Source organism: Python bivittatus, unplaced genomic scaffold (assembly GCF_059951505.1).
Source record: "Python bivittatus isolate LINGU-HERP-01145 unplaced genomic scaffold, Pbiv_v1 ctg000570_np1212, whole genome shotgun sequence".
Taxonomy (NCBI): Eukaryota; Metazoa; Chordata; class Lepidosauria; order Squamata; family Pythonidae; genus Python; species Python bivittatus.
In genome coordinates this window covers 8,827,017-8,851,812 of record NW_028277097.1, presented here as the reverse complement: position 1 = coordinate 8,851,812, position 24,796 = coordinate 8,827,017, and the positions used below count along the sequence as shown (strand labels likewise).

The 24,796-nt window shown below is 38.2% G+C and overlaps 2 protein-coding genes across 2 annotated transcripts in view; both read right to left on the bottom strand.

Moving 5' to 3' along the window:
* Nucleotides 1-885: 885 nt before the first annotated feature.
* CAPSL (calcyphosine like) lies at nt 886-12,358 on the bottom strand. Its single transcript, XM_007440044.3, has 5 exons — nt 11,871-12,358; nt 6,811-6,947; nt 3,957-4,134; nt 1,889-2,098; nt 886-1,112 (listed from the first exon to the last, which is right to left on the bottom strand). Exons 2-5 carry the CDS (start codon nt 6,945-6,947, stop codon nt 1,011-1,013), a joined length of 627 nt encoding a protein of 208 aa, XP_007440106.1. The 5' UTR covers nt 11,871-12,358; the 3' UTR covers nt 886-1,010.
* Nucleotides 12,359-14,987: 2,629 nt separating this feature from the next.
* The window catches only part of LMBRD2 (LMBR1 domain containing 2), a 32,879-nt gene continuing 23,070 nt past the window's right edge, over nt 14,988-24,796 (bottom strand). The window contains exons 16-18 of the mRNA XM_088152786.1: nt 23,970-24,075; nt 22,471-22,600; nt 14,988-19,582 (exon numbers count right to left, since the gene is read on the bottom strand). Coding sequence (XP_088008912.1) covers nt 19,522-19,582; nt 22,471-22,600; nt 23,970-24,075 — 297 coding nt within the window. The 3' untranslated portion in view covers nt 14,988-19,521. The remainder of the gene's footprint in view (nt 19,583-22,470; nt 22,601-23,969; nt 24,076-24,796) is intronic.

The following is a 24,796-nucleotide window of genomic DNA, read 5'->3' as shown; positions in this document are numbered from 1 at the left end:
CCAGGGCCTGGTGCTTAGGTGTCTACCAGAAAGGCATATCTAGAATCTATCAGAATGGTATATATGGTCTACTTTCATGTAAGCTCTCAGTTATTTATGTTGCATTATGTTATTCACCTACTTAGAACAACAACTTGCAAATGAATACTGGATTGTATCCAATCATACATTTGTCTTTGCAGAAAGGGCCAGGTGGTGAATTAATTGTTCCCCTCCAGACTATTTAGTGCATCATGTCATGCAATCTCAGAATTTTTGAGATTTAAATGGATTGGAAGGACTAGCAAATTTTTTTCGAGCAACATTCAAAAATAAGGTATAGCAATGAGACCATTAGTTACAATTTTCAGTTCTGTGTTTCCTGAAGATCTTTCAATAAACAGACAGACAGACAGACAGACAAATCCTCTTTTCTTCCTGTAACAACTCCTACACGTTGTTCCCTCAACTTCTACGAAAGTCTTTTGGGGAAGAAAGAATAAGACAAACGTAGATGGAGTAGATAGGTTAGGAGTCTTACGATACAGAGAGACAGATTCTAATTGAATGTTATCAAAAACTTCCTAACAGGGCAGTTATCTAAGTGTTTCATGAGACATATCCAGGCTGAGGTTGGATGGTCCTCTGTTGGAGATGCTTTGAGTTCCAGCACAGAGGAGCACATCAGACCTGGTAGCTTAAATAGCCTCTTCCAGTGCTAGGTTTGTAGCTGGAGAAAGGTTTTAAAAGCTCTGATCCCACCACCACTTGTCCCTGGGGATGTCACCAACCTACTTGCCCTGCTATTTACTCTGAGAAACCTTGCTTGCTGAAGGAATGTAAAAATCAATTCTTCCCTGACATTGGTGGTGCTAAAACAATGGACACAATAGTAACAGTAACAATAAGACATTTTAATTTATTTCAGTAAAAGCTGCTAACAGTAATTCCACATAGTATAATCACTGTCCTACATGTTGGATGAAGGAGATGTTTAAAGCAGAATAACGACAAAGAATCATTTTATGCTATCAGATTTTCCAAGCATTTTTCATCATCACGATGAAATAGACATCAGTGTCTATTGAAGCGCTGACACCAGCATAATAGTTCATGAATTCATCTGTTGTGACCTACAGCAGAAAAGTTTGGAAAAGAGAAATAATGCATGTATTTAAATAAAAGTATAAACTATTATGTGCAAGAAATCTGGGGGGAATTAAATTCTAGTGGAATATATACATAATGTTCTATAGGGACATTTGCATTCACAAATATATGAATGAAAGTGTTCCTATAGAGCATTACGGAGCCACTTTCTCCCCCTCCTGGGCATCTCATGTAGACGGTGCAGCCATTACTTTGATCTTAAAACCTGCCTCGGTTTGCCATTGTACAGCCCAATTGCGTTGCTCTAATGAGAAGCATGAGGAACAGCCCCACTGAAAGATACTGGTGAAACATGTTTTACTGGGATGCAAGATCCAAAGAGAGCTGCCACATTAGATCAATATAAGAGCCCTCTCATATTTTTCCTATTAAAACCACAAAGAGTTTGCATTCTATTTCGCAGATCCAGAACAAAATTAAGCATGATTAGTGATATAGGAACGTGATATGCATAATTTCAGTGAATTTCTTTTGAAATGTAAGATATATTCCATTTTCCTACAGGAGGATTAACTTGCATTCCAGGGCTTTGGGGGATGGAGAGAGACAGAAGTATGAGTATCAGTATAAAGTCCACGGTGCTTCCCTTCCATGCCCAATGGCTGCCCAGTAGGGGGACAAAGAAAAGAGATCTCTATTGATCATTTCAGCAAGTCCACCTAAAAGAACAACAGAGTTTCTGGCATGTCTGGCGTGACTGGCTTAGTTTTTGTTTGCTTTTAATCTCCTCCTCACTTACCTGTCCATCCTTATCATAGGGTGAATCAAAGTTCTCCAGGAAAGTCCTAAAAACTTGGTCTTCAGTCCATTCTCCATTTTGGTACTTGGGATGATGTTTTACATTGTAGACTCCTCGCAAATCTTCAATGGTGATGACACCATCCCCTGTCTTATCTAGCTTTCGAAAAGCTTGCATGATGACTTCTTTCCTTGCGTTAGACATAGGAGGCTAAGAAAAAGCACAAAGCAATGTCATTATAAGGTCACCTTCCTTCCAGCTGATCCTATTACTCTACGTTTCTTAATATCAAAAGTGGGCTTGATGAGCTATGTTTCCTCTAACGTTTTCAGAGCATTAAAGAAAAGGATGTGAACATGGATTCTCAAAAAAGAACATGCAGGAGTATAGCAGATGCACTGTGGAAAAAAACAATGGAACTGAATTAAAGCAGAGGAACCCATGTGCGGATCATTATTCATCTCTGGGCTAATTTCATACCTTCCCATATGGTGCTTTTGGCCACCTGGATGCCTCCAGATGTTCACTATGGTATACACCATATTATTTGTGAGCCAAAGTAGAAGAATTAAACCAGGTGGAGCTGTGCACAGGTCACCGCTCCTCTATGAACTGGTGTTGAATTGCTTAATCTGGTGCCTTTGGCTACCAAAACTTCTCCAGAAGCTTGCTACTTGTATTTGAAAAGAGCAACTGTCTCCTGGCTTATACTCCACCACTATCTGCTGGCTGTTCCTTGCTGGAATTTAGCTACTCATCTCATTTCCCTTCTAACTGAGAACAGTGATTCTGAGTTGGAGGTGAGGAAGAAGCACTGCCGGTGCTGGAATGGGATTTGTGTGCCATGCACTGTAGGACCGAAGGCTGGAAGTAGATGGAAAGCAGAATGGATAGGATGTAGGGAGATATAAAAAGAGCATGTGGGGGAGAGCAGAGGGGCTATCACAGGTTTTTATTTGTTTGTTTGTTTAAATTGATTTATATGGCTGCCCATCTCCCAAATGCAACTCTCGGCAGCTGGCTGGGATTTGAACAATATAAGTACAATATATAAACAATAATATATAATGTTTTAATACAAAAATACATTTCCAACCAACCAAAACACAAAGTAACTCATGAAAGCCCCATATAATAGCAGCGTAATAAAGTATTAATTTACAAAACACGAAATGTGGCATGCATTTTCCTAATGTGCTTTGAGTTTCCTTGACCCCAAGATGAAGATGCAATATGAACCACGACATAAAAGAAGGGAAAGTTTAATCCTCTCCTCTTCAGATACAATTGCAGCCTCTGAAACACACATACCATGTGGCAGACACAAATTCTTACAAAAATCTCCCCTTTATTTACCAAGTGCCTCCATCTGCTGTGGCCTCATTAAGGAGTTGAAAGCCACACAGTTGTACTGTTTGACACTAAGGGCTCTAAGAGTCTTGTCTGTAATTTTCATATAATCAGGTACCTGATAGATACCAGGTATCTATGTTTCCCTACACAATTCCAACCCATTTGGCAGACATATCAACCAGTTAATTTGAAGCTTATTTAACTGCTACTTCCTAACCATACTCTTTTGTTTTAAATAAATTGATTTCTTTGAACATGCTGTACACACTACAGCACTATCACTGGGGTTCAAATGTTCCAGTTAGCTCATATTAGGGATTTCCCCAAGTTATTTCCCCATACCCATGAACAAGCTTGTCCAGTGAAGGCACTGATTTCATCAGCCTTATCAGGTAGACCAGACAGGAAACATGACCAGATAAGCTAATTCTACTTCATTGTAAGGCTACATTAATGGAATCTTGCAAGTCTGAAAGTACACATTTCCCACTGTCTCCTTTACCACCCAAAAAACTAGAGGGGGTCCCTTCTGAGCTGTTGCCCCATCCACTATCCAGCTGTGGGCTGTGCTGTCTCTTATCTTACTGTTCCCTAGACAGGGTCTCCCAAGGTACATACCCACATACCATTACAGATTTGGACATGGATCCAGCATGTTATATTTCACAAAACACAATAATGTGGGAAACTATTGTTGTTGTTGTTTAAAACTTACTCTTAATGTGAGGAGAAATTCATCAAAGTCAATTATTCCATTTCCATCTTTGTCAAAGATTTTGAAAATTTTTTCAGCTTCTTCTTTGTCGATCAGCACAGCATAATCATGGAGTCCTTTCAAGAACTCTTTGAAATCAAGGGTCCTGCTATTATCGTCATCCATGATGTGGAAAACCCTGAAGAAAAGAAGGGTGACTGTAAAGAAAAGAGTTACAAAGATCAAAGAGTAAGAGAAATAGGACAATGACGTACAAAATCTAGGAAAGACACATTTAAGGAAAAAACAGCAAGAGCCTTGTTTCTGAGAAATATAAAGACTTCTCATCTGACCTCATTTCCAAATTTCACGATGGAAGCTTGCAGCTTCAGGTGCTGAATATTGTTCAGTTTGAATGTTTATCTCACTTCTACATCAAATTAGAGTAACTCTTACATAAGCAACCCTCATCTTCACCTGATTGGTATTTCCACTCTTAACTGAAAAGTAGATGTGTGTAGATACAATAAACTTGGGTAGACTTGCACATCCTTGAATTGGGACCAAAACAGCAATTGGACAGTTACATACACACGTATAAACAAATTGACTAGGAACCAATAAACTGAAAAATCAGTTAAAATAAGATTGATGTAGCACGGACAAATCATGCATTTGGATTAGGAACCAGTATCCACCTAGATGTGGATATAATGGCTTTGCTCTCAAAAGGTCAGGTTGGCAATCCTGGATATGAGTGTATATATTAATGTCACCCTTACTTCTAATTCCCACACATTCTACTATAGCTGATGAGCTAATTGCAATCTTCCTGGACAGAGACTGCTTGGGCAAATTACCTTTGAACTGGTAACATCTGATTTAGCTGACTGCTATGTGGTCTATAAGAACATAAGCAGTACTCTGCTGGATTGGACCCACAGCCCATCTAGTCCAGTAGTCTGTTCTCACAGTGGCTGAGCAACTGCCCAAGGAAGCCCACTAGTCTCCCAGCAGATGGCCTTCAGAGGCAGTCACATTGCCCTCAAGGCTAATAGCCATAGATCCCATGACTTCCATGAATTGGTCCAGTCCTTTTTTCAAGCCAGCTAAGGAGGTAGTCAGCACCACATCTCAGGGTAAAATGTGTGTCTGCCTTTACAAAATAGTTCAACCACTGCAGTTGATGCAAAATACAACAATTGCTAAATGAGATGGTTCATATGGAACACATTATGCCAATTTTGAAGTAGTTATATTAACCAAAGGTCTATTTCCAAGCATAATTCAAAATGCTGCTTTTAATGTGTAACAGTAAAAATGCCTTGGGCTGGAGTATCTCAAGGATCATTTTCTCAAGGATCATTTCCTACAGAATGGTAGGAATGGTATCCATCCATTGAGATTGGCTTTAGATCCTGTTCGCGTTCCTTGAGAGATGATATAAATTAGGAGATGAGTAAATTCCAGGCATTTCAATTTTAATACCTTTTAATGAAATTTTCCCCATCAAGACATTTGCTTGTGTAGTCTCGATTCTTTTGCCACACAAGGAGCAACTTTTCCTTTGTTAGGCTATTTTAGGATATCTTCCCTTTCATTCACTGGATTTCAACTGTCTGTTGTGTTTTAACTGCTCATGTTGAATGTGATGTGTTTATTTATCTCTTCCTATTCTAGAAGGCAAGACTTTAGAATGATCTTAAAAAGTTAAATATAGTTCAATAGACAATAAGCATAACAATTATTCTCAGAATGCACTGCTTTATTTGACAGTTGGAATCCCTGCAATCTAAAATTATGACTGAGGCCTATGCCAATTATGTCATCCTGATCTTTTTCAGAGTTTCCAGATGAGAACTTATTGTGCAATTACCCTTCCTTGACCATGTAATTTTTTCCAAGGGGTGCAGATGTCAGCTTTCCTCTGTCCCCTTCCTGTATTCCTCCTCTGCTCATTCTCCATTACTACTTATCTTAGATTAGGAGTCTCCAACATTGTTGTGGTCACTGGGAACATTTGCGATTTTGAGAATTTGTTATGGGCACTCTCACAAAATGGCTGCCAGAGCAGACATGGCCAATCACAAAACACTCACTTCCTACAAGGTAGCCCAGTGCGATGGTCCTCCTCTCCACTTTCCAGAATGTGGAACTTCACCTTTACCTTTTTTTTTAAAGTTACTTCTTCCTGCAGCCCCTGTAGCCTGTAGCCTCTACCATTTATAGCCTAAGGATGCATCTGGACGTACAACAGGCCCCTGGAATTGCTGCAGAATAAATTATACATGCAACTGATGCTTCTCTTTGCACCATGTTAGAATCTAATTTTTTAGGGCAGAGAGCTGGCAGTATTAATGGAGCTGTCAACAGCATCTAAGCCAATTGTAATCTGAGAAGGAGAAAAAGATGGACATAGTTGCCTAATGTAAGGTTGCCATATCTAGGCTGCAAATATTTGTACAACCACTAGATGGCAGCAAGGGCAATTTGTTTCCGGATCTCTCTGGTGTCATCTTGTGGTCATCTGGAATTTTCCACCCAGATATAACAACATGAATAGTAGCACTAGAATCCTTTCTTCCTTCCTTCTCGTTCAGGCCTTCTTACCTTTTTCTTAATCGTGTTTCTTGAATGCGTTAAAACATGTGCCGTGCAAAGAGGACTTACAGTCTGAAAGGAGCGCAGCTAAACAGCAGATCCTCACCCAACATCAGACTGAATGGCTGGTTCATGGTCTTAACCCCTCCGGGCCAGTTGAAATAGAGTTGAAAGAGGCTGAACTAGCTAGTTCAGTTTTAAAGGGATGCAGGCTTCACCTCCATGAATGTCTGGCCACAGCTTGCTTTCATCATTTATCTCATGGATCCATTACCTGCCCAGGCCTTTGATGCCTGCTGAACCTCTTGCCAGGCACTGAAGGCGTAGCTTCTCGATTGGATCAGTGGTATTGGAAAGCCTTTTCTTGGCCTGGATTGCCATTTCCCTGTCATGTCGTGCTGTGCCCGGCATCTAGAAGAAATGAGGTCAGTCGTCTTACAAAAAGATAAAAGGCGAGCCATCTCTATCTTGATGGAGCTGTGCTGAACAAGAGATCTCAATCTTTTGAAAAGTCCAAAGAGAGAGATTTAGGACATCTACTCTGAAATCTTTAAAATGGTCTTACATGCCTTTCCTGTCTTCCAAGCATCTCCAGGAACTGCACTTATGGACACAAGCATTCCTAGGCTGCAGATTCAGGTATTGTTGAAGGCACCTGAGCAAACTAGGGCAAAAGTGCTGGTCATCCTATCTGTAGAAAAGAGGCTACTTTGCCACCTAAATGAAGAGCTTTTTCTAGAATATCAATATGTAGATATGAGTGGGAAGATCTTGGCAAGGGGAATTTAAGATGACATTTTTCAATGTTTAAAACCCTTTTGATGAGTAAGACAGTTGACGCATATTTATGTTAAGCTAACTCATGCATATTTGCCATTCATGGGTCAGACAACAGAGGAGTCAAACAAATTTCAACCACTGCTTGAAAATGTAAACATTATGTAAAATGCTGATGTGTGTAATTGGCTAAATAAAGTTGAGGGAAAACAAGCACAGGCAGCAGCTAAAATTTCCTTCTCAGCCATTTTATGGGCTCCACACCAGTCTCTGATTCACAGGCCAGATGGCAAAGCCAAGTCTTCAGGCCCTTCCAGAAGGCCATCAAGGTTGGGGCCAGCATGACCTTGGGGGGGATGATATTCCATAGGGTAGGTGCAGCAGCAGAAAAGGAGTGTTTGCATCTGGTTACCGCAGAGAAGGTAAGTAGCTTTGTATTGAGTATTGGTTCCTCATCTACAAATCGATCAACTGATTACGTGCTGTCAATCTGGGGTTGACTCTTAGCAACCACACAGTGATGTAATAATAGGAGGTGGTGAAAACACACACACGCACACACACACACAAATATGATATTAGCAACTAGATCCTAAGGATGTTTCCTTGGAAGTAATCTCTTCTGTTTCACTGCAGCTCATTTTCAGCTCACTTTGCAAAGAGTTGCACTCCCAATGGTTCCAGATGTATTTACATTGCAGATATGATTTATTTATTTATGTATTTATTCAATTAATACAGCTGCCCATCTCACATTTGTGACTCTGGGTAGCTTACAATTAAGCCATAAACAATGCCAAAAAGTAAAAAAATAAAACAACCTTACAAGCAATACAAAATGTTAAAACAATTTAAAAGCATACAATGTAGTCACTGGGGGAGCACAGTCATTCAAGGGCAGTACAGCCATTTTATGGGCTCCACACCAATCTCTGATCCCCAGGCCAGATGGCAAAGCGAAGTCTTCAGGCCCTTCCAGAAGGCCATCAAGGTTGGGGCCAGCACGACCTTGGGGGGGGATGATATTCCATAGGGTGGGTGCAGCAGCAGAAAAGGCCCTCCTGGGTCCCATCAAGTGACACTGTCTAGTGGACGGAACCCGCAACAAGCCTCTTCTGCTGGACCTGATGGGATGGTAGATGTCACTGGGGAGAGGTGGTCCTTCAAATAACCTGGTCCCATGCCATGTAAGGTTTTATCACCAGCACCTTGAATTGAACCTGGAAGCAAATTGGTAACCAGTGCAGCTTGCGGAGTAGAGGTATAATGTACGTAGATCTAGGTGTGCACATAACTGCCTGTGGCGCTGCATTTTGTATCAGCTAAAGTTTCCAGATGCTCTTCAAGAGCAGCCCCATGTAGAGTGCATTACAGTAATACAACTGGGAGGTGACCAGGCCATGAGTGACTGAGGGTAGAACCTCCTGATCCAGGTATGGGCGCAACTGGTGCACCACTTGAAGCTGTGTAAAGGGCCTTCTAGCCACAACTGCTACCCGGTCTTCCAGCAGGAGTTACGAGTCCAGAAGGACCCCCAGATTGCACACTGCGTCTGTCTGGGGAAGTGCAACCCCTTCCAGAACCAAAATGGTAAATTCCCAGATCCAGGTGGCCCCTGGATTTGCTGCTTTTGGGGGGGGCATCTGGAGTGCAGCCTTCTGTCCCCCCCTCAAAATCCCCTCTACCAAATAACCCAAAATGAAATAACAAGTGTGAGCCAACACTTTGCTGAAGTAAAACAAGAAGTACATTCTAGCAGTTATGCTTATTACAATTCATGGAGTGTGTGTGTGTGTAAAACCACAGCAGCAATGAAATGTGGAGCAATTATTCAAAATGCCTTTAGTAAAGGCTTTGATACTATCTAATGGCATCAGTCTGAAAGGTTACTATGTAAAACTGGAATTTCAACTCTTGAGAGGAAACACAAGTGCCAGCTTAGAATATAAGCACATGTATGGAGCATGTCCAATGCTCACGGATTTTTCAGATCTACCCTCTCTCCCTGAGATGAAAAAAAATGTTAACGCCTTTGATAGTCCCAGCCTCCTCCTTGGGGCTATTCTATCCTGCTTTGGGGAGAACAAAACATGGCATATAAGGAGCATGTTGGGAAGGCGATGGTTTTGCAGGAAATTTCTCTAACATATCCTCCAAATAAGTCATTCTCTAAATCCCTAGAGATGGATTTATTTCTTTTCTGGGAGCAAGGGAAAAGGAAGTTTTAAAAAATGGTCACGAAGGGCTTAGTAAGTCTCTTATTAAGGAACACATATTTCAATTAACATTCAGAAACTGTGTGAGGTCTTTACTTCTAGGAATGCCAATAGAAGAGAGAGATAAGGAAGTCATAGCAAAAGGTATGGAGGACGCCAGTCCTGGGTCTCCAGAAAGAAAACAAGTCTTCTTCCAAATTTCCCTCTCTCCCCTTGCAATTCTAGCATCAATTGCCTATGTAGTTGTCATTTCTATCAAGTCTTTCAGCATCCAATGTGGGAAGAATTACCCCTATAAAATTATATGCAACTAACTATATGAATTGGTTCCATAGGAGACACTTCAATCTGAAGTGTATCATAGAGCTTTCTCTACAAACAATCTTGAATCAATATACTGTATGCAATTGATTACTCTCCTAGCTGGTGACCATTTTCCAGAGCAAAATCCTCAACACCAGCTTTCCCCAACGTGGCACTCCCCACCTCTAATATTTTGGGACTGCAACATCCAAATTTTCCAGCTAGATTAGCAATTGTCCAAGAGGAAGTATTCCCTCTGGCCAGATTAGGTATAGGTTAGTAGTCTTACTGCCGTGTGTAGACTGATGCTACTGTCAGAACCTCACAATTAACTGCGTTAATTGTACTTGCTAGCTCGCTCGGTTCTGCCATAATTGTATGGGGGGGGGGGCGTGTAATGCCAGTTAGGTGCATAACAGTTAGTACAGATGGCTTCACCTTATCTAGTCTTCAGGAATGCAAAGGTCGTACTGGCGTGAGAGCAGAGAAAGGTGTCAGAAAGTATGAGGGGAAAAGGGGAGCAAGCAGAAGGGTTAAGAAAGCATTGCTTTGCACGGGCTTTTCAGTTTCAGCAATTCCTTGCTAAGGACTGTATGTTAATCATCAATAAACTGACTTTCTTTTGGACCTGCTGAGTCTCTGGAGAATGTTTCTGTTTTATTGGGTTAAGGACTGCAGTGCCTGACAGCTGCAGGCTGTGAATGGCTACAGAATGTTGTAAATTAATAACCCAGAATTTTTCAAAAGTTGAGTGAGAGGCTTGATGATGTGTCACTGTTTAGCTACTGTACCCTAGTTAAGCTCTCTGGAGATGTTATATAGAACCTGACCATCTCTGGAGGAGTTTCAAGCTGACAGTCTAAAATCAAGCATTCCCTATGAAGTACAGAAATCCATTCCTGATTTTCTTTTTTGTTTAGTGTCAATAGTTGGAAATTCCCAACATTGCACTAAATAAATTTTTCCATTAAAAATAACTTTTTTTATTTTTATAGAACACTAACATCCATGGATCTATGATCCATATGAAGTCAAGATCTTTGCTCGGTCAGCTGCAATTTATAAAGTTATTGCTGAATTGTATCTCACTGTTTAACAGCATATCTCTTGCTCTTAAAACTACCTTCATAACACCAAACTAGTGCGGTATCTGGATAAGATCCAAATAAAATCAGATTTAACCTCCCCTATCTTGAACAACGAAGCTGGATTGATCCACTTAGGCTGTTAGTGGCAGAAAGCAAGAATTTTTTTGATGAGAACCAGTTGGAAGCAGCAATCAGTTTGGCAGCTAACATTTTCATGAAATGATTTCTCCTTTTGCTGGAGATTGTCCTGGCATAGAAAAATTCTCACAGTCAAAATCCCTTTCAAACACCTTTCTGTATGATGTTCAAAACCAGTGAGCTCTGTGTCCTGAATAGCAACCACCCTCCAGACAGGTACTATATTACCTAAACCTATGGACAATCCCAACGTAGATCTGAGCACTTGGTTTCTCCCTTAAAGCACAAAGGGAGCTCAAATGAGCAAAGTCAGTGAAGGAATTTTTTTTTTTTAATACAGTATTTAATGCTCTTCTGCCTTTAAAAAGACATCATGATCTTTCTTATTTTATACCACTATGATGAGCTACCCTTTTCGCTTTCTGCACATTATAAAACAGTATCTGTCCTGTATTTTAATTTGTTGTTCACCATCTTGGCCGAAAAGCACTTTAATCCTAACTTGACAATAATCATCACAAACGGATCTGCTACCTACAACGAAGGCTCTCTCAGACCACCCCGCTCGGTGTTCTCTTGAATATCAAGGCTGCATATCAAGCAAATCCAATTATTCCCAGTTTGCTGTGTATTCCTTTTTTGCTTCTCCACTAACCCACATTATTTATAATCCCAGGTCCTATTTTTTAATTGCACGAACTTTATAAAAGGCAATGTCTTCAATAGCAGAGGAGGAAAAGACAGGGATATAAATGGCATGATAACTTTTGGAAGCCACGGATGAAGGGGATGAGAATAAAATATTTGTTTACCTTGAATCTGTTACCTGTTGCTTCCACCTGAAACTATGGATGCTTCCTTGTAGAGTTGGGGGAAAACAGGCCTATCTCTTCCTTGGGTTTCCTCCCTTCTTCTGGCCTACACCCTCCTCCCCTGATTGGGCTGCTGGAAAGAACAAATGCAAACGCCAACCGGACACAACGCCTGACTGGAAGACCTCAGCTGTCCATCCATCTCAGGTTACTTGTTTACGTATCGCTCCCCTGCCTCGAACCTTGTGTTTACCACCTTGTTTCCAAGGAGATCCGGGTTGCCGAGAAGGGCCTGGTGCAACCTGGCTGGGCTTGGATTCGTCCTTTCTGTGGCTGGAGATGCTCTTTCAGGCTCGGTCCCTCTGCTTTGGATGTGGCTTTCAGGAAGACTGCGGATCACAGTGTCTCAGGAAATACTTTAGAATTGTTTTTGCTGCAAGGGACAGGCTTTTTACATTTCTGTGTGGAGGAAGAAAAGGTAGTTCCCTTGAACCTGCTTTTGTGTGCACACACACACATGAAAAGAAAGAGGAGGGGAGAAAAAATGTGGGAAGTTAGATTTCAAGGGAAAAGATTTGAACCTACATATGCCCCTGAAATGCTAGTTTTGTGTGTGTGGTTTACTGGAAAGTATTCTAACCACTGCCATGGAAAGAAAGGTAACTTCTAAGCAAACAAAGATTTCTTTGTAATATTTAACGTAATCTGCTTCAGCATTATTTAGACAAATAGTATATTTGTACCAAATATAGGATTTTAGGTGCCTTTCAGTCAGAGAGCATATACTTTTAGGTGGAGCTAGATCAAGATTTAATTTACTAGTGACAAGAGCACAAATACTTTTTAGTTTTAAATTATAATAATTCCATGAATATTATTGATGTATTATTTGCTGTAATCTATATGCTCTTTCTTGTTTCTGAAATAACAAATGGAGAGACCAAATAAAAACAATTTAAAGTGATTTTTCTGTCTGCATTTTCCCCCGTAGGTTTGCAGATTTAGCTTCCTCCTGCAGAAAGAATGCAGTGAAACGTTTCCGCAGTATAAGAAAATTGCCACATCACCCAAGTTTCCAACGTGCAATCCAGAAGTGTCTGCAGGTTGTGGTTAAAAAAAAAAATCAAAACAGAAGACCTACTTGTTTTTTTATATCCATATATGCCTTATACACATGTGACACACATAAAAAGCAAGCAGAACTTTGATTGCACCACCATGGCTGTCATCTTGAATTCTTTTACCATGCGCTATGGATACCCCTGGTACAATCCTTCACAAAGCAGTTTGAAATCATCCCCAAATTAACTTATTTCTGCTGACCTCGAAATGTGGAAAACACCATCTTTCTTTGCAGATGGCCAATCTGAAAGGGCAAATATTGTCACATCGGTGTCCCACCCCCTGAGGTACCCTTATGGAGAACCCCCTGCCCACTTCTCGCTCCACATGAAGATAAATTGCTAGCAGCTACCCACCCCATAGATGTTTTTCTGTACATGTATTTGTGCACACTAGTCTAGTGGTTTCCAAAATATTGGGGGGGGGGGGTAGGTATGGCAAGGTTGATTATAAAAGAGCATCAATCAAATTACTGAAATCATTCAAGGCTTCCCAGCTGCCTGTCATTTCCTAGGTTGTATTTGAAAGTCTTTGTGAGTTGTGTATGTGAAATGGAAGCTGCCTGGCAATTTTGCAACCAGGTGAGTTTTGACCATGTCTGCATGTTCCTTTGGTGATTATTTTGGGAGTGGGGGATGAAACAATACTTATAGGAAGATGCACTGGAAGCTCCAGATCCTGAACCTTGGGGGGAAGGCTAAGACAAGCAGCCAGGTTAGGACCAGCTTTGTGTGTGTGTGTGTGGTTGGGGGGGTGGGTCAGAGGGGCCTTTTTAATTTTCATCTCTCTTTGTACTGTTTAGGTCTTTGTAGCATAAAACCTACTTTAAAACAATCTAAATGAAATTAAGTGTATCAGTTTTGCTCTTGTTACTACTTGCACCTCCCATGTAGACAGTTCTAGGTTTGATCCATAATATTTCCTGGTAAGGACAGAAATATGCTAGCCTGAAATGCAAGGGGCCTGCTTCCAATCAGTGTCAGAGTTCAGTGTTCAAATAGCTATTATAAGCCATCTCAGATTCAACTGATTAAAAGGAGGAATATAAACTTTCCAAGTTAAATAGTTATATAAAATACATAATTTTATTTAGGTCCTTTGTTCCCCTGTTAACTTTATTTATTTATCCAAATTATATGGCCGCCCATCTCAACAAATGACTCTGGGCAGTGAACAGAGTTAAAATGAAAACAATTATTTAATTATAATTCAATTTAAATTATAATTTAAAGTAATTATAGAATTCATAAGCATCCCTTACAATGAACACCCAGATCATTCAATTAATACCATTCAATTGAGATTAAATGAATTAAATCAATTACATTGTGTGCACAAATAAAACAATAGTTCTAATTAAAATATGTTCATCAGTATGCCTATATCAAGCAGATGCCATCCCAGGGTGAAAAGTAGAAGGTAGGAGAAGCAGTAATAAAAGTAGAATGCTCTTCTGGAATATTCCACACATATTTCCATATAAATAATTATAATTGCTTGTAATTCAACATAATAAATTAACATTTTAAACAATTAAAAGCCATATTAATTAGGAGCATTTTTTCCCTTTAAAATCTAGCAGTCAGTCAACCCTGGGATCATTGTGGGAATAAACTTAAAGATTTATTTCCAAGTAATTATGTACATTATTGTTTCAGCCTGGAAGTTGTAGTAAATCACACCCAAAGGCACCAGGTTGGAGAAAGTTCATGTAGATGAAACAACTGGATATGGGATGGGAGACAATAATTTCAGTGCCGTCATTATACGAAAGCTTCATAATTGATTCTTTCACCTAGTTCAGGCTCTAGTGTTTTAGTGTTTAACATTAATCCTGGCATTAAAACAAAAAACCTAGCTATGCAGAGGCAGCAGATTCAATTTAGAGGTGATTTCCAAATACAGAAAAAGGAATTGTACATTTATGTGAATATTCATGCCCATTCACCCTAGTATTAATCTAAAATGTATTCTTATTAATATACAAACAAAATATTGGAGAAAAATCCATTCAGGCAAACTTTATTCTAATTAGATTTAAATGTACATTAAAAAAGATCAGTACATAATTAATTTACAGGTTTGCAATTCTGAGTACCCAAATAAGATATACATATCTGCGCTAAAGTGATGAAGACAAAGGGAGTTCACTTTGTAATGCTCTCAAAGCCCATTTGTAACATGCACTTGTAAAGCATTTTATGAATTCATTCAAACTTTCCTTTGTCTTCCCAGAGAAAATAAATTATAGAAACAAAAACAAATGGAGTAAAAACCAGAATGGGCACATCACTTTTTAAATATACAGTTTAGGATCATTGATACAAAAACACAATGCACAGGCTTCAGTGTTTTTGATTGCATATTACATCATTCAAGGTACACAAACTTGCTCTCTTATTAGTGCAATAGAGTAGTATTTATCCCATTGGTAGTATAAATCACGTTTTCTTGATTTCTCTTGGCTTCTTTTGATCTATAGTCACGTCATGCATGAATACAAATAAAGATCCAGCATAGCTTCTATATTTACAATGGGTATAATTCTCACAGATTTTCTTAACACAGAGAGTTTGTAGTATGACCAATAGCAGTTTATACATTACAGCAAAATGAGCACTTATTGGTAAAGTAAGAAATTAACACACTCAAAATTCATGTTGGTTAGAGAGAAGGGGTCATGATGTAGTTGCATTGTTTTCTGATTTATGAAGTATAGACAAAATTGGAGAAAGCAGTAACAGAGAAAAGAATGAAGGAGGAAAAGGGCCTTTAAAGAAAGTTTCGGTTGGACAGACATATTCTCTAAACACCTATTATTTTTTTTTCATTTTTAGAAGTAATCACAGAAGAAAAATTAGCACTGGAATTGCTAAATTCAGAACACAGTTTTAAACATAATTCTCCACTTTATTCCATAAATGCTTATTTTAATATTAAATAAACTTTATATCTCAAAGTATTAATAATGGGAAACATGAAAATCATGGCATCTTGTAATATATACAGTTGTAAACCAAGATTGCAATATGACATTCAGTTAGCTGTTCTTCACTAGTAGATCCTGTTTTCAAGCCATGTGAAAAAAGAAAAAAAATATTCCAACTGTTCCTTGACAATACCATTAGCAGCATAATTTTGTGCAAAGTAATATTATTGTGAAAATAATTCCTTTAGTAGTACTGCACATTTTGTAATGTTTTCCACAACCAAAAAACAATTTATCTAACACAGAGATGCATCCTATCCAATCCCCTTCTCATAGTTTCTAAAGCCACACACTGTATTAATGTTTTGAATTCTCTGCATTTAGTTCAGGGAACTCCTTAGGCATTTCACAGTTACATATCAAACACTGACAATTAGAGAAACATATGATAAAGTTCATTTTAATTCCAACTCATATACAGCATTACATTTTAATTTAATTTATACTACAGTAATCCACACATCCCTAGTTAGATATAAATAACAATTACTTACTGGCAGCAAATATATATCTCATTGTTCATGACTCCAAACCCCAATATTATTTACAAAGCAATTATTTCTGTTCCAACTTTACTATTAGGTATAAACAAAGAATTCAATGGCAAATACAAGTTTTTGCAGGAATGTAACTGCTAAAAAAGCCACATTTTCCAATTTGCGTTAAAAGAAGAAATCTAAGTTCTTTACACAACAAGCATGTGACCGTGACATTCTTACAAGTCAAAACACTAGTCAGCTTCACAAATATATAGAAATGTTTTAAATATTTTTGTTTTGGCATGAAGTTCCACAGCAGCGTGCAAGAGCAAGACACTGAACTCCTAATAATCAATGCATCAAGCAGTTTGAATAGCTGGGACTGGAAGGCTTTGCATGCTTTTCCATAAGCAGCCTGACTTCATTTTGAAAGTGATTCCAGATATAAACATGTTTGTTTCCCAAAAAGAATTCCGACAAGAAAAAAGTACTATTTTATGCCAAATCTCCGTCACTTGAGCTGTCAATCACCTGAGAATATCCCATGGCAGGTCCATGTCCAAACTTGTCAGAAAACTATCTGTGAATTTCCAGCTCACCCCCCGAAGCAAAAGAGCACCTCGTCTGTAACTGTGCATTTGAGCCAGTAACTTCTGAATCAAAACTGAATAACCTTTCAGAAGTCTCACTGTAGGTTATTAATTTCCTAGTAACAAAATTTTTATTTATCAAAAGGAATAAGGCATTCAGAATATCAGAACTTTTTCTGGGGATCAAAAAACTTTCTGAAGAAATTTGATAACTCCAAAGTAGCTTTTCTTAATAGACATGGGAAGCCTAGATCAATTTATGGCATCAAGATAATTTCTAAATTCTAAAGTTAATGTTAAACTGGTGTTGATGAAACTGTTTGTAAATTCCTTTGCTAGTACATTCCACTTAATTCCATAACCACATATTCAGTATGTCGTAGCACTGAATGTAATTTCGGCATTCATGAAAATAATATCCCAAGTCAGGGTGAACAGAAGATGGTGTGTTTTTAATAGCCATTCACTTTCAAGATACACATTGCATAAAATGACGCTTCATTGAAGCTACTGTGAATCACATTTAACCTTTCTCCCCCCAAAATGAATGCTGGGTTTAAGTGTTATAAAATACATGGATCAACCATTACCACGTTTATTTGCTTCCATCTCTTCCTTGTAACTTTGTCATGCTGCACCTGAACTTGGACACTGTGAGGAAATGCCCAATAAATTATCCCACATTATTTATCCAGTTGTTACAAACAAGAACGCAAAAACTTCTCTCTGTGCCCAGAAAAATTCTGCCAGGCACTGTAGCTTTACATCTGCACTTTTCTGGGATGTTTAAAAGCTATCCAAATCAATAAAACCTAAAGACCTCTCTGTTGTGCAGCATTACTATTCAGTAATCAAAATATTCACATACCTTGCTTTTCTAAAATGTATAAAAACGTTGTAACATGTCGAACAAAGCCCCCTCCTGTATGAAACACAGTACAGTGATAGGACAGATGTTTACATCCTCCTGACAATCAGCAGTCATATCTAATCACCAGATTTGGCTTCAAGAAAACAAACAATGACAAATGCATATTTTTCTTAAAAGCTTCTGACATTATGTGGCTCCAATAATACTGTACACTTTTCCATATAGCATTCAGAAATACCTATGAAAATTGTTTTGATAAATTTTGTTTGCCAGGCAACATTTCTTGGTCTCTATTTGAAAAGGTAAGGATTTTTTTTCCCCCTGTAGTGAAAAAACTGTTCTAGCAGCAAAAATGCAGGCTTGATTAAAACATGGATTTCCTATGTAAGGCAATGTAGCTGGATGTCATCTTTATTTTTTATTTTCATACTAGAATAGTTCATTTTTTCAAAAGACAAAATCCAGACTACAAGAACTATTAAATTACTTTTAAAGCAATGGACTTTTGGACAGAGAAAATTGGAACTTTGCAATTCAGAATGGCAAAAATATAATTCAGCTGAATAATTTTCACTAGCAGCTTTTATCAATAAATGTTAAAAGATGTTTCTGTGATGAGTTTTTCCCTTATAGCCAACCATGTGCTAGTATATGATTTTAAATATAGTGCTTTCAAACTGTTAAGATTCTATTAAGGTTTTGTTATCAATGCTATTATGCGTGCAAATGTCATTAATATATAGATAATGAAAATGCAAATTGTTTTCAATTCAGTGACTGTTAGGCAGGCACTGAAGAAAAGCTATTTTGTACAGATTTGTAAAATCTCTTCAGGTCTTCAAGAACTTGAGCTGAGCGCTCAAACCTGTCCAAATGGCCTTTTCTGAATCATACCAAAGTTGGAATAGAAGGTAATCATAAAGTTTGCATCAAATAGGACTAAGCTAATGAAGTACATTTCGGAAGACCCAATTGTATTAATCCTTAGAAAGTTTTCCCCCCATCACCCAAAAAGAAAACTTAACTTCCAATACATGCAAATGACATCTTTATTTGGGCCCAACATTTGTTGTTTTAAAATGGCATCTGCATTAACTTTACCTTGATCCAACTCTAAAAGTCAAAACCATACTTCTTTATGTATCAACAGCTTCTAAAACATGTCTGGAATTAGGAGAGGCTTTTGACTTTTTTTCCTACAATACTAGGTTTCCAGTTCATAACAGAAGACGAGGCCTCTTCATTCAGAGATAAGACCAACCCAAATGTCAAGCACGCGGCTTATCTCCCGGCTGCCTAGCATCCCATTCTGTTTTGTGCCCCTTCTCTTCTTATTTAAATCTCTTCTCTCCAGAAGAGTTTGAAGGAGTGAGGGGAAAGGTGGGAAAGGCACCGCTGCTGGGGTTATCCCCATTTTAGAAACCAATGCTCTAGCCCATCTTGAATTGGGCAACTAATTCTACAAAGTGCATTTTGAAGAAGAAAGAAGTTCCTTATTTCTCACATTTCATTTTCTTTCCTGTGAACTGAAGCTGATTCGATTGCAGAATGAGATCCTGAAAGGGCATTCTCCAGAGTGAGATCCGAGCATTCTGGGGCTTTAGACATCATCAAATATTCTACTTCGAGACATTGACAAGTATCTCCCACCAGACTGGTACCTGCAGAATATAAAAAGACTTTAAATGTAGAACTTACATGGCACTGTTTTTGAGTAGTAGACATTGTACAAGGAGAGCCATGTTAGCTGGGGTAGCCAAAAATCAGAAGGAGCCCGGTAGCACCTTTTCAGACTAACAAATATTACTAAAAGGTAGAAGCTTTTGTGAACTACAGCTCATTTCTTCACATGAATGGAGATGCATGGAGTGATACTTTGAGTTGTGTAAATCTTTAAAGACAAAATGACAAAAGACCAGATAATAATGATACATCTGCAATATTCAAACTTCTAATTTTTCCATATAAAATATGGGATGTCTAAGGTTACATTCAGTGTAAGAACTCTGTGCCAAGAAATTATTATTATATTGTTTACACAACTGACAATGCACATATATATTATAAGCAGCTAATAATATCCGATACTAGTAATGGAAACAACTGTCTTTCAATGCCATGAATACTCATGCACTCGAAATTTAGTGTGCAATTGTTCTGGGATATTAAGATCAAGCTTCTGTAATTAATTCTTTCCTGGACCAGATACTGGAAACCTGTAATGAGATCTCCTGCTTTGGTTTATGTTTTTCTAATAGACAAATGCAGCTATGATCTCCTTAATTTGCATTAGAGCCTCAGCAAAATGGCTCTGGTTTCACAGAGTTATAGGGTTGGACAAGGATCCACACCTTCTTCTCCATGACAGCCCTTCAAGGATCAGAAATCTGCTATTAAAGTTTCTTCTGAAGCTTCTTCCCAAGTGCTGGCAACCAAAGCTCAGATACTCTTGCTTAGGACAAAGAGTCAGTTTTCGCAGGAGAGGACCATGGAATTCTTTACCTCCACGGCCTTTCAAAAATACGTTTCCACATATTCATGGGACTGACCATAGGGCTGCGAATCAAGGTAGATAGGAGTTGTGAACAAAAATAATTCTTAAGCCCTCAGAACCCAGTTTTTTTTATTATCATTATCATTATTATTATTACACATCCATATGAAATCACAGCTGCCAGTTCTTGTGTTGGCCTTCATTCACCTAATGTTTTTCCCAAGAACCTAGGATGTCGTAATGTATTGGCATAGTATATGTGCAGATCCACAAAAGCAGCGTGGCCTTTTGTAATTGACAGATGGAAATTTTATCAATGTGCAGATTTTCTAAGTGTCATCCAAGGCTTTTTGGTATGGCACCCAGTGTGCTGATAACACTGGGACCACCACTGCCGGTTTATGCCATAATCTTTCAACTTTGATTTTCAGATCTTGATACTTGTGATCTTTTCCAATTCTTTGTCTTCTAGTCTATTATCCCCTGGTATTGCCACATCATTTATCCATTTTCTTCTTTTCAACCACAGTTAAATCTGGTGTGTTATGTGACAAGACTTTACCAGTTTGTATTCAGAAATCCCACAATATTTTAACCTGCTCATTTTCAACTACTTTTTCAACTATATGTTCCCACCAATTTTTCATTACTGGCACATGATAATTTTTACTGAAGTTCCAGTGAATCATTTTGGCAACTGTGTTATGTCGTTGTTTATAGCTGGTTTGTGTGATCTTCTAGCACGAGCTGAGTATATGTTCTACTGTTTGTTCTGGTTCTTTGCACAATCTGTATTTCGACGATTTTTCAGTTCTGGCCTTGACTGCATTAGTTTCAATAGGTTGCTCTTGAGCAGCCAAAATCAAGCTTTAGTTTCTTTTTTTAATGTTCCAGTTGTAAGCCATTGCCAGGTTTTATCTTTATCCACTTTCTCCTCAATCTTTTGTAGAAATTGACCATATGATGCTTTTCCTTGCCAACATTCTGTTTGTGTTTTTATTACATTATTTCGATATTCATGTTTTGTTTCCTGTATATTAAGTTCCAATTTTTAATTTGCATCAGTGCTTGTTCTTAGCTGTCTTTTACATAAGCCGCCAATGCATGCTTTTCTTCTTCAACAGTTTGTTTGACTTGAAGTAAACCTCTGCCTCCATTTCTGTGGGGCAGGTATAATCTATCAATATCACTACGGGGATGTAATGCATAGTGAATAAGAGTTTTCTTGTTTTTCAGTCCAAACTGTCCAGTTCAGCTTGTGTCCAATTAATAATTCTAGCAGTGTATTGTACAACAGGTATGGCCCAGGTATTGATGGCTTTTGATGGTGTTTCCCCCATTCAATTTAGCAATTTTCTCATTCTTTGGATATATTCTTTACTAATCACATTTTTAACTTATCCATGCTTGATGTTATCCAACTGTAAAGTGACCAGATACTTGTAGGCTTCATCCTGATGGCTCCTGATGGTTTGGCGATTCAGTATTTCAATCCCATTACTGTTCATTTATTATTGTTGGTCACACAGTCAGCCAGATGTTTAGACTGGATTTGGCATTTTTATCCACCTATTGAGTCCTTCCCAAGGACCTGGGATGATGATGATTATATTTTCATTATAATAATAATAATAATAAGAATAAGAATAATAATAATAATAAAAAATTATTGGCCATCTAGTGGACTCAGTTTGCTTCCAAGGTCTTTGAAATATCCAGGGCAAAACTATAGATATTCTAGAATCTCATTGTTTAAAGAGCAAACTTCTGCATTCACACCTAAGGTCAAAAGAAAATTTGTTATCTTTGCTCTTCCTTTTCTTTGGAACATGTTGTTTTTCAAAGAAATCTCTGCCAAAATCCTGAATTTATTAACTGTCTTGCAGGTGAAGAAAATAAAGGAATTGGAAATTCAGTATGCTATGGTCCCTTATTTTATTACTCCATTCCCTAGAACATGATTGATGGGGAATCTGAACATGAATTTCCTGGCATCAGTTTTACTTTGACTTAAAAATTATTAACAGAGAACTTGAAACTCTAGGTATTTCTTACCTTCCTGACTCAGAGTCAAGAGGATCTTCATTAATTGAATCTGCATTGAAGTCCAGAGGTTCTGCATCCTGCAGAAGTTCTACTCTGTCCCTTTCATTCCTTCCATTTGACCTAGTGTACTTGGAAGTTACTGCAGCAAGAAAATTTTACAATATAGTCAAGGTGCATGTTGAACTACAGCAAATAGCTGAAATGGAAAGAATTTGATCTGGAATATATAGATGGTCTAATATTTTCAAGGATATTCATTACTAAGAAGATTAATATATAATACACATATTTTTAAACACAGAAAAGGAAGAGTCAGAACAAGCAAATTCAAACACCATTTCTAAAGTTACATAATTGTTTTTATACACAATGAAAAAGAATAGAGACAGATTGGCTATATACTCCTGTATCCATCCAACTGGATCAAATATGCCCATGTGACATGAGCTGCACTGGCTTCCAGATGCAATTCAAGGTCCTGGTTGTCACCTTTAAAGTCCTACATGGCATGGGACCAGGATAGTTGCAGGATCGCCTCTCCCCAATGGTTTCTGCTGCCACACCAGATCTGGTACAGTGGCTATGCTCTGAGTACCACTGATAAATCAATGTCATCTAGCGGGTTCCTGGAAGTATATCTTCTGTTATGGTGCCCACCTGTAGAACAGGGCCTCCCCCTTAAATACAGACAGCCTCTTCTTTATTGGCCTTTTGCAAGGCCGTAAAGACCTGGCTCTTCCCCTGGGTACTGGGGGCAGGATGTTAGTTTGGGACATCTGGCATGGGTGTATGTGTCCAGTGGTTTGTGTTTTATTAAGCCTCAATGCAGTTTTAGTGGGGTTTTGTTTAATGTAATTCTCTGTTTTTGTTTGTTCACTCCCCAGAGTTTCTGGATAGATGGACAACAATATCAACTGGATTAGTAAATAAATAGGGTCCCTACTGCTGGGGCTCTGGAGGCAGGCATTCTCAGTGTCCACTCCCACACTTTGGAACTCCCTCCTAGGGGAAATTCAATCAGTCTCATCTTCCTAGGCTTCAGGACAACTTTGTTCCATTGTGCAGAGCATTCTTTGACTGAAAGATGGGGTTATTTGTATCTGATTTTATTTTTTTGCTTACATGTAAATGAGGTTTCTTGGGGTATTTTATATGTTTATGTTGTTAGCCGCTTAAAGCCTGTGGGAATGAACAGCATACAAGCAATGTAAATAAGGAAGCAACATTCACCAAATCAAAATTTGATCAATTAATTCCCAATGACTCCAACATATTTCTAGTTTGGTGTCCCCAACATCACTGAAAGTTGCACCAACCCTCCTGGAACTGATTGAAATAGTGGAATCAAATATTATCCATGATCCTCAGAAATATACAATGTCCTCAGGGCAAGTAAAAGAATTAAATGAGCCCCCTCAATTACATAAAGTTATTTCTGAGTTTTAAAAAAAATGAAATTCCCAGATCCAAAACAAAAAGCGAAATTAAATTATTGGTACTATTCTTACATCTGTTTGTACTGATCTCCGTGAAACTAGATTCCTTTTGGTCTGCTTGAATATTTCTGTTTCTTGTTGAAGGTTCACGATTGTTTCCATACCGTTCTTTCCACTCCTGTCCAAAAATACACAGAGTAAACTACACACACACACGCACTATTTAACACAGTGATTTTAACTATTATCAGCACATTCTTATTTCAATGATATCACTATGTCTGATATTCCAAAATATGTTCTATGAACTCAGTGGAAGAATGTAGCATTCACGGAAGGGTTCAACAACACAGTATCGATAAGTCTACTGCACCCAAGATGGTGACCATGCTCCATGTACCAATTAAATAAAAAATTTAAAATGGCTGAAATCTTGTAAGATCTCACATAAGAAAGCCAAATTGTGCAAGAGTTTGGTCTTTTCACATGAGATAGCTGAAATCTTGTGAGATTTAATGATGCTTCAATATCTGGAGCATTTGTGAAAAAGAAAGGCACCCGTGCTGTTGTTCAAAATAGTAGCACCTGGTGCCAAAAAGGATTAGATATAAAATACCTGGGAAATCTAGCCATTATAACCAAATGGAACAGAACTATTTGTTTCAAGTTCAGAATAAATGTTCTTGTTCCCTTGAACAAGCCTATGGCTTTAACTGAAGAAATTAAACATTATTATTTTTTAATATGCCACAAAAAAAAAGTCAGTGTTTTACACAAAATGTAATGTGCTACTTATTTTTGCCTGTTTAGGATTGGACTGCACCCTACAGAAATTTTCATATTCTCCAAAGTTAAAATTACTAAACTTCTACTGCTTAGAGAAAACGAACTAAACTGTC

Bases quoted from the DNA above. Each gene is read 5' to 3' on its own strand.
- CAPSL (XM_007440044.3), bottom strand. From the start codon at position 6,947: ATGCCGGGCACAGCACGACATGACAGGGAAATGGCAATCCAGGCCAAG. The intron at 2,099-3,956 runs GTAAGTTTTAAA...GCTTTTTCTTAG, and splicing joins AATTTCTCCTCACATTAAGA to CCTCCTATGTCTAACGCAAG. The intron at 1,113-1,888 runs GTAAGTGAGGAG...TTTCTGCTGTAG, and splicing joins CCTATGATAAGGATGGACAG to GTCACAACAGATGAATTCAT.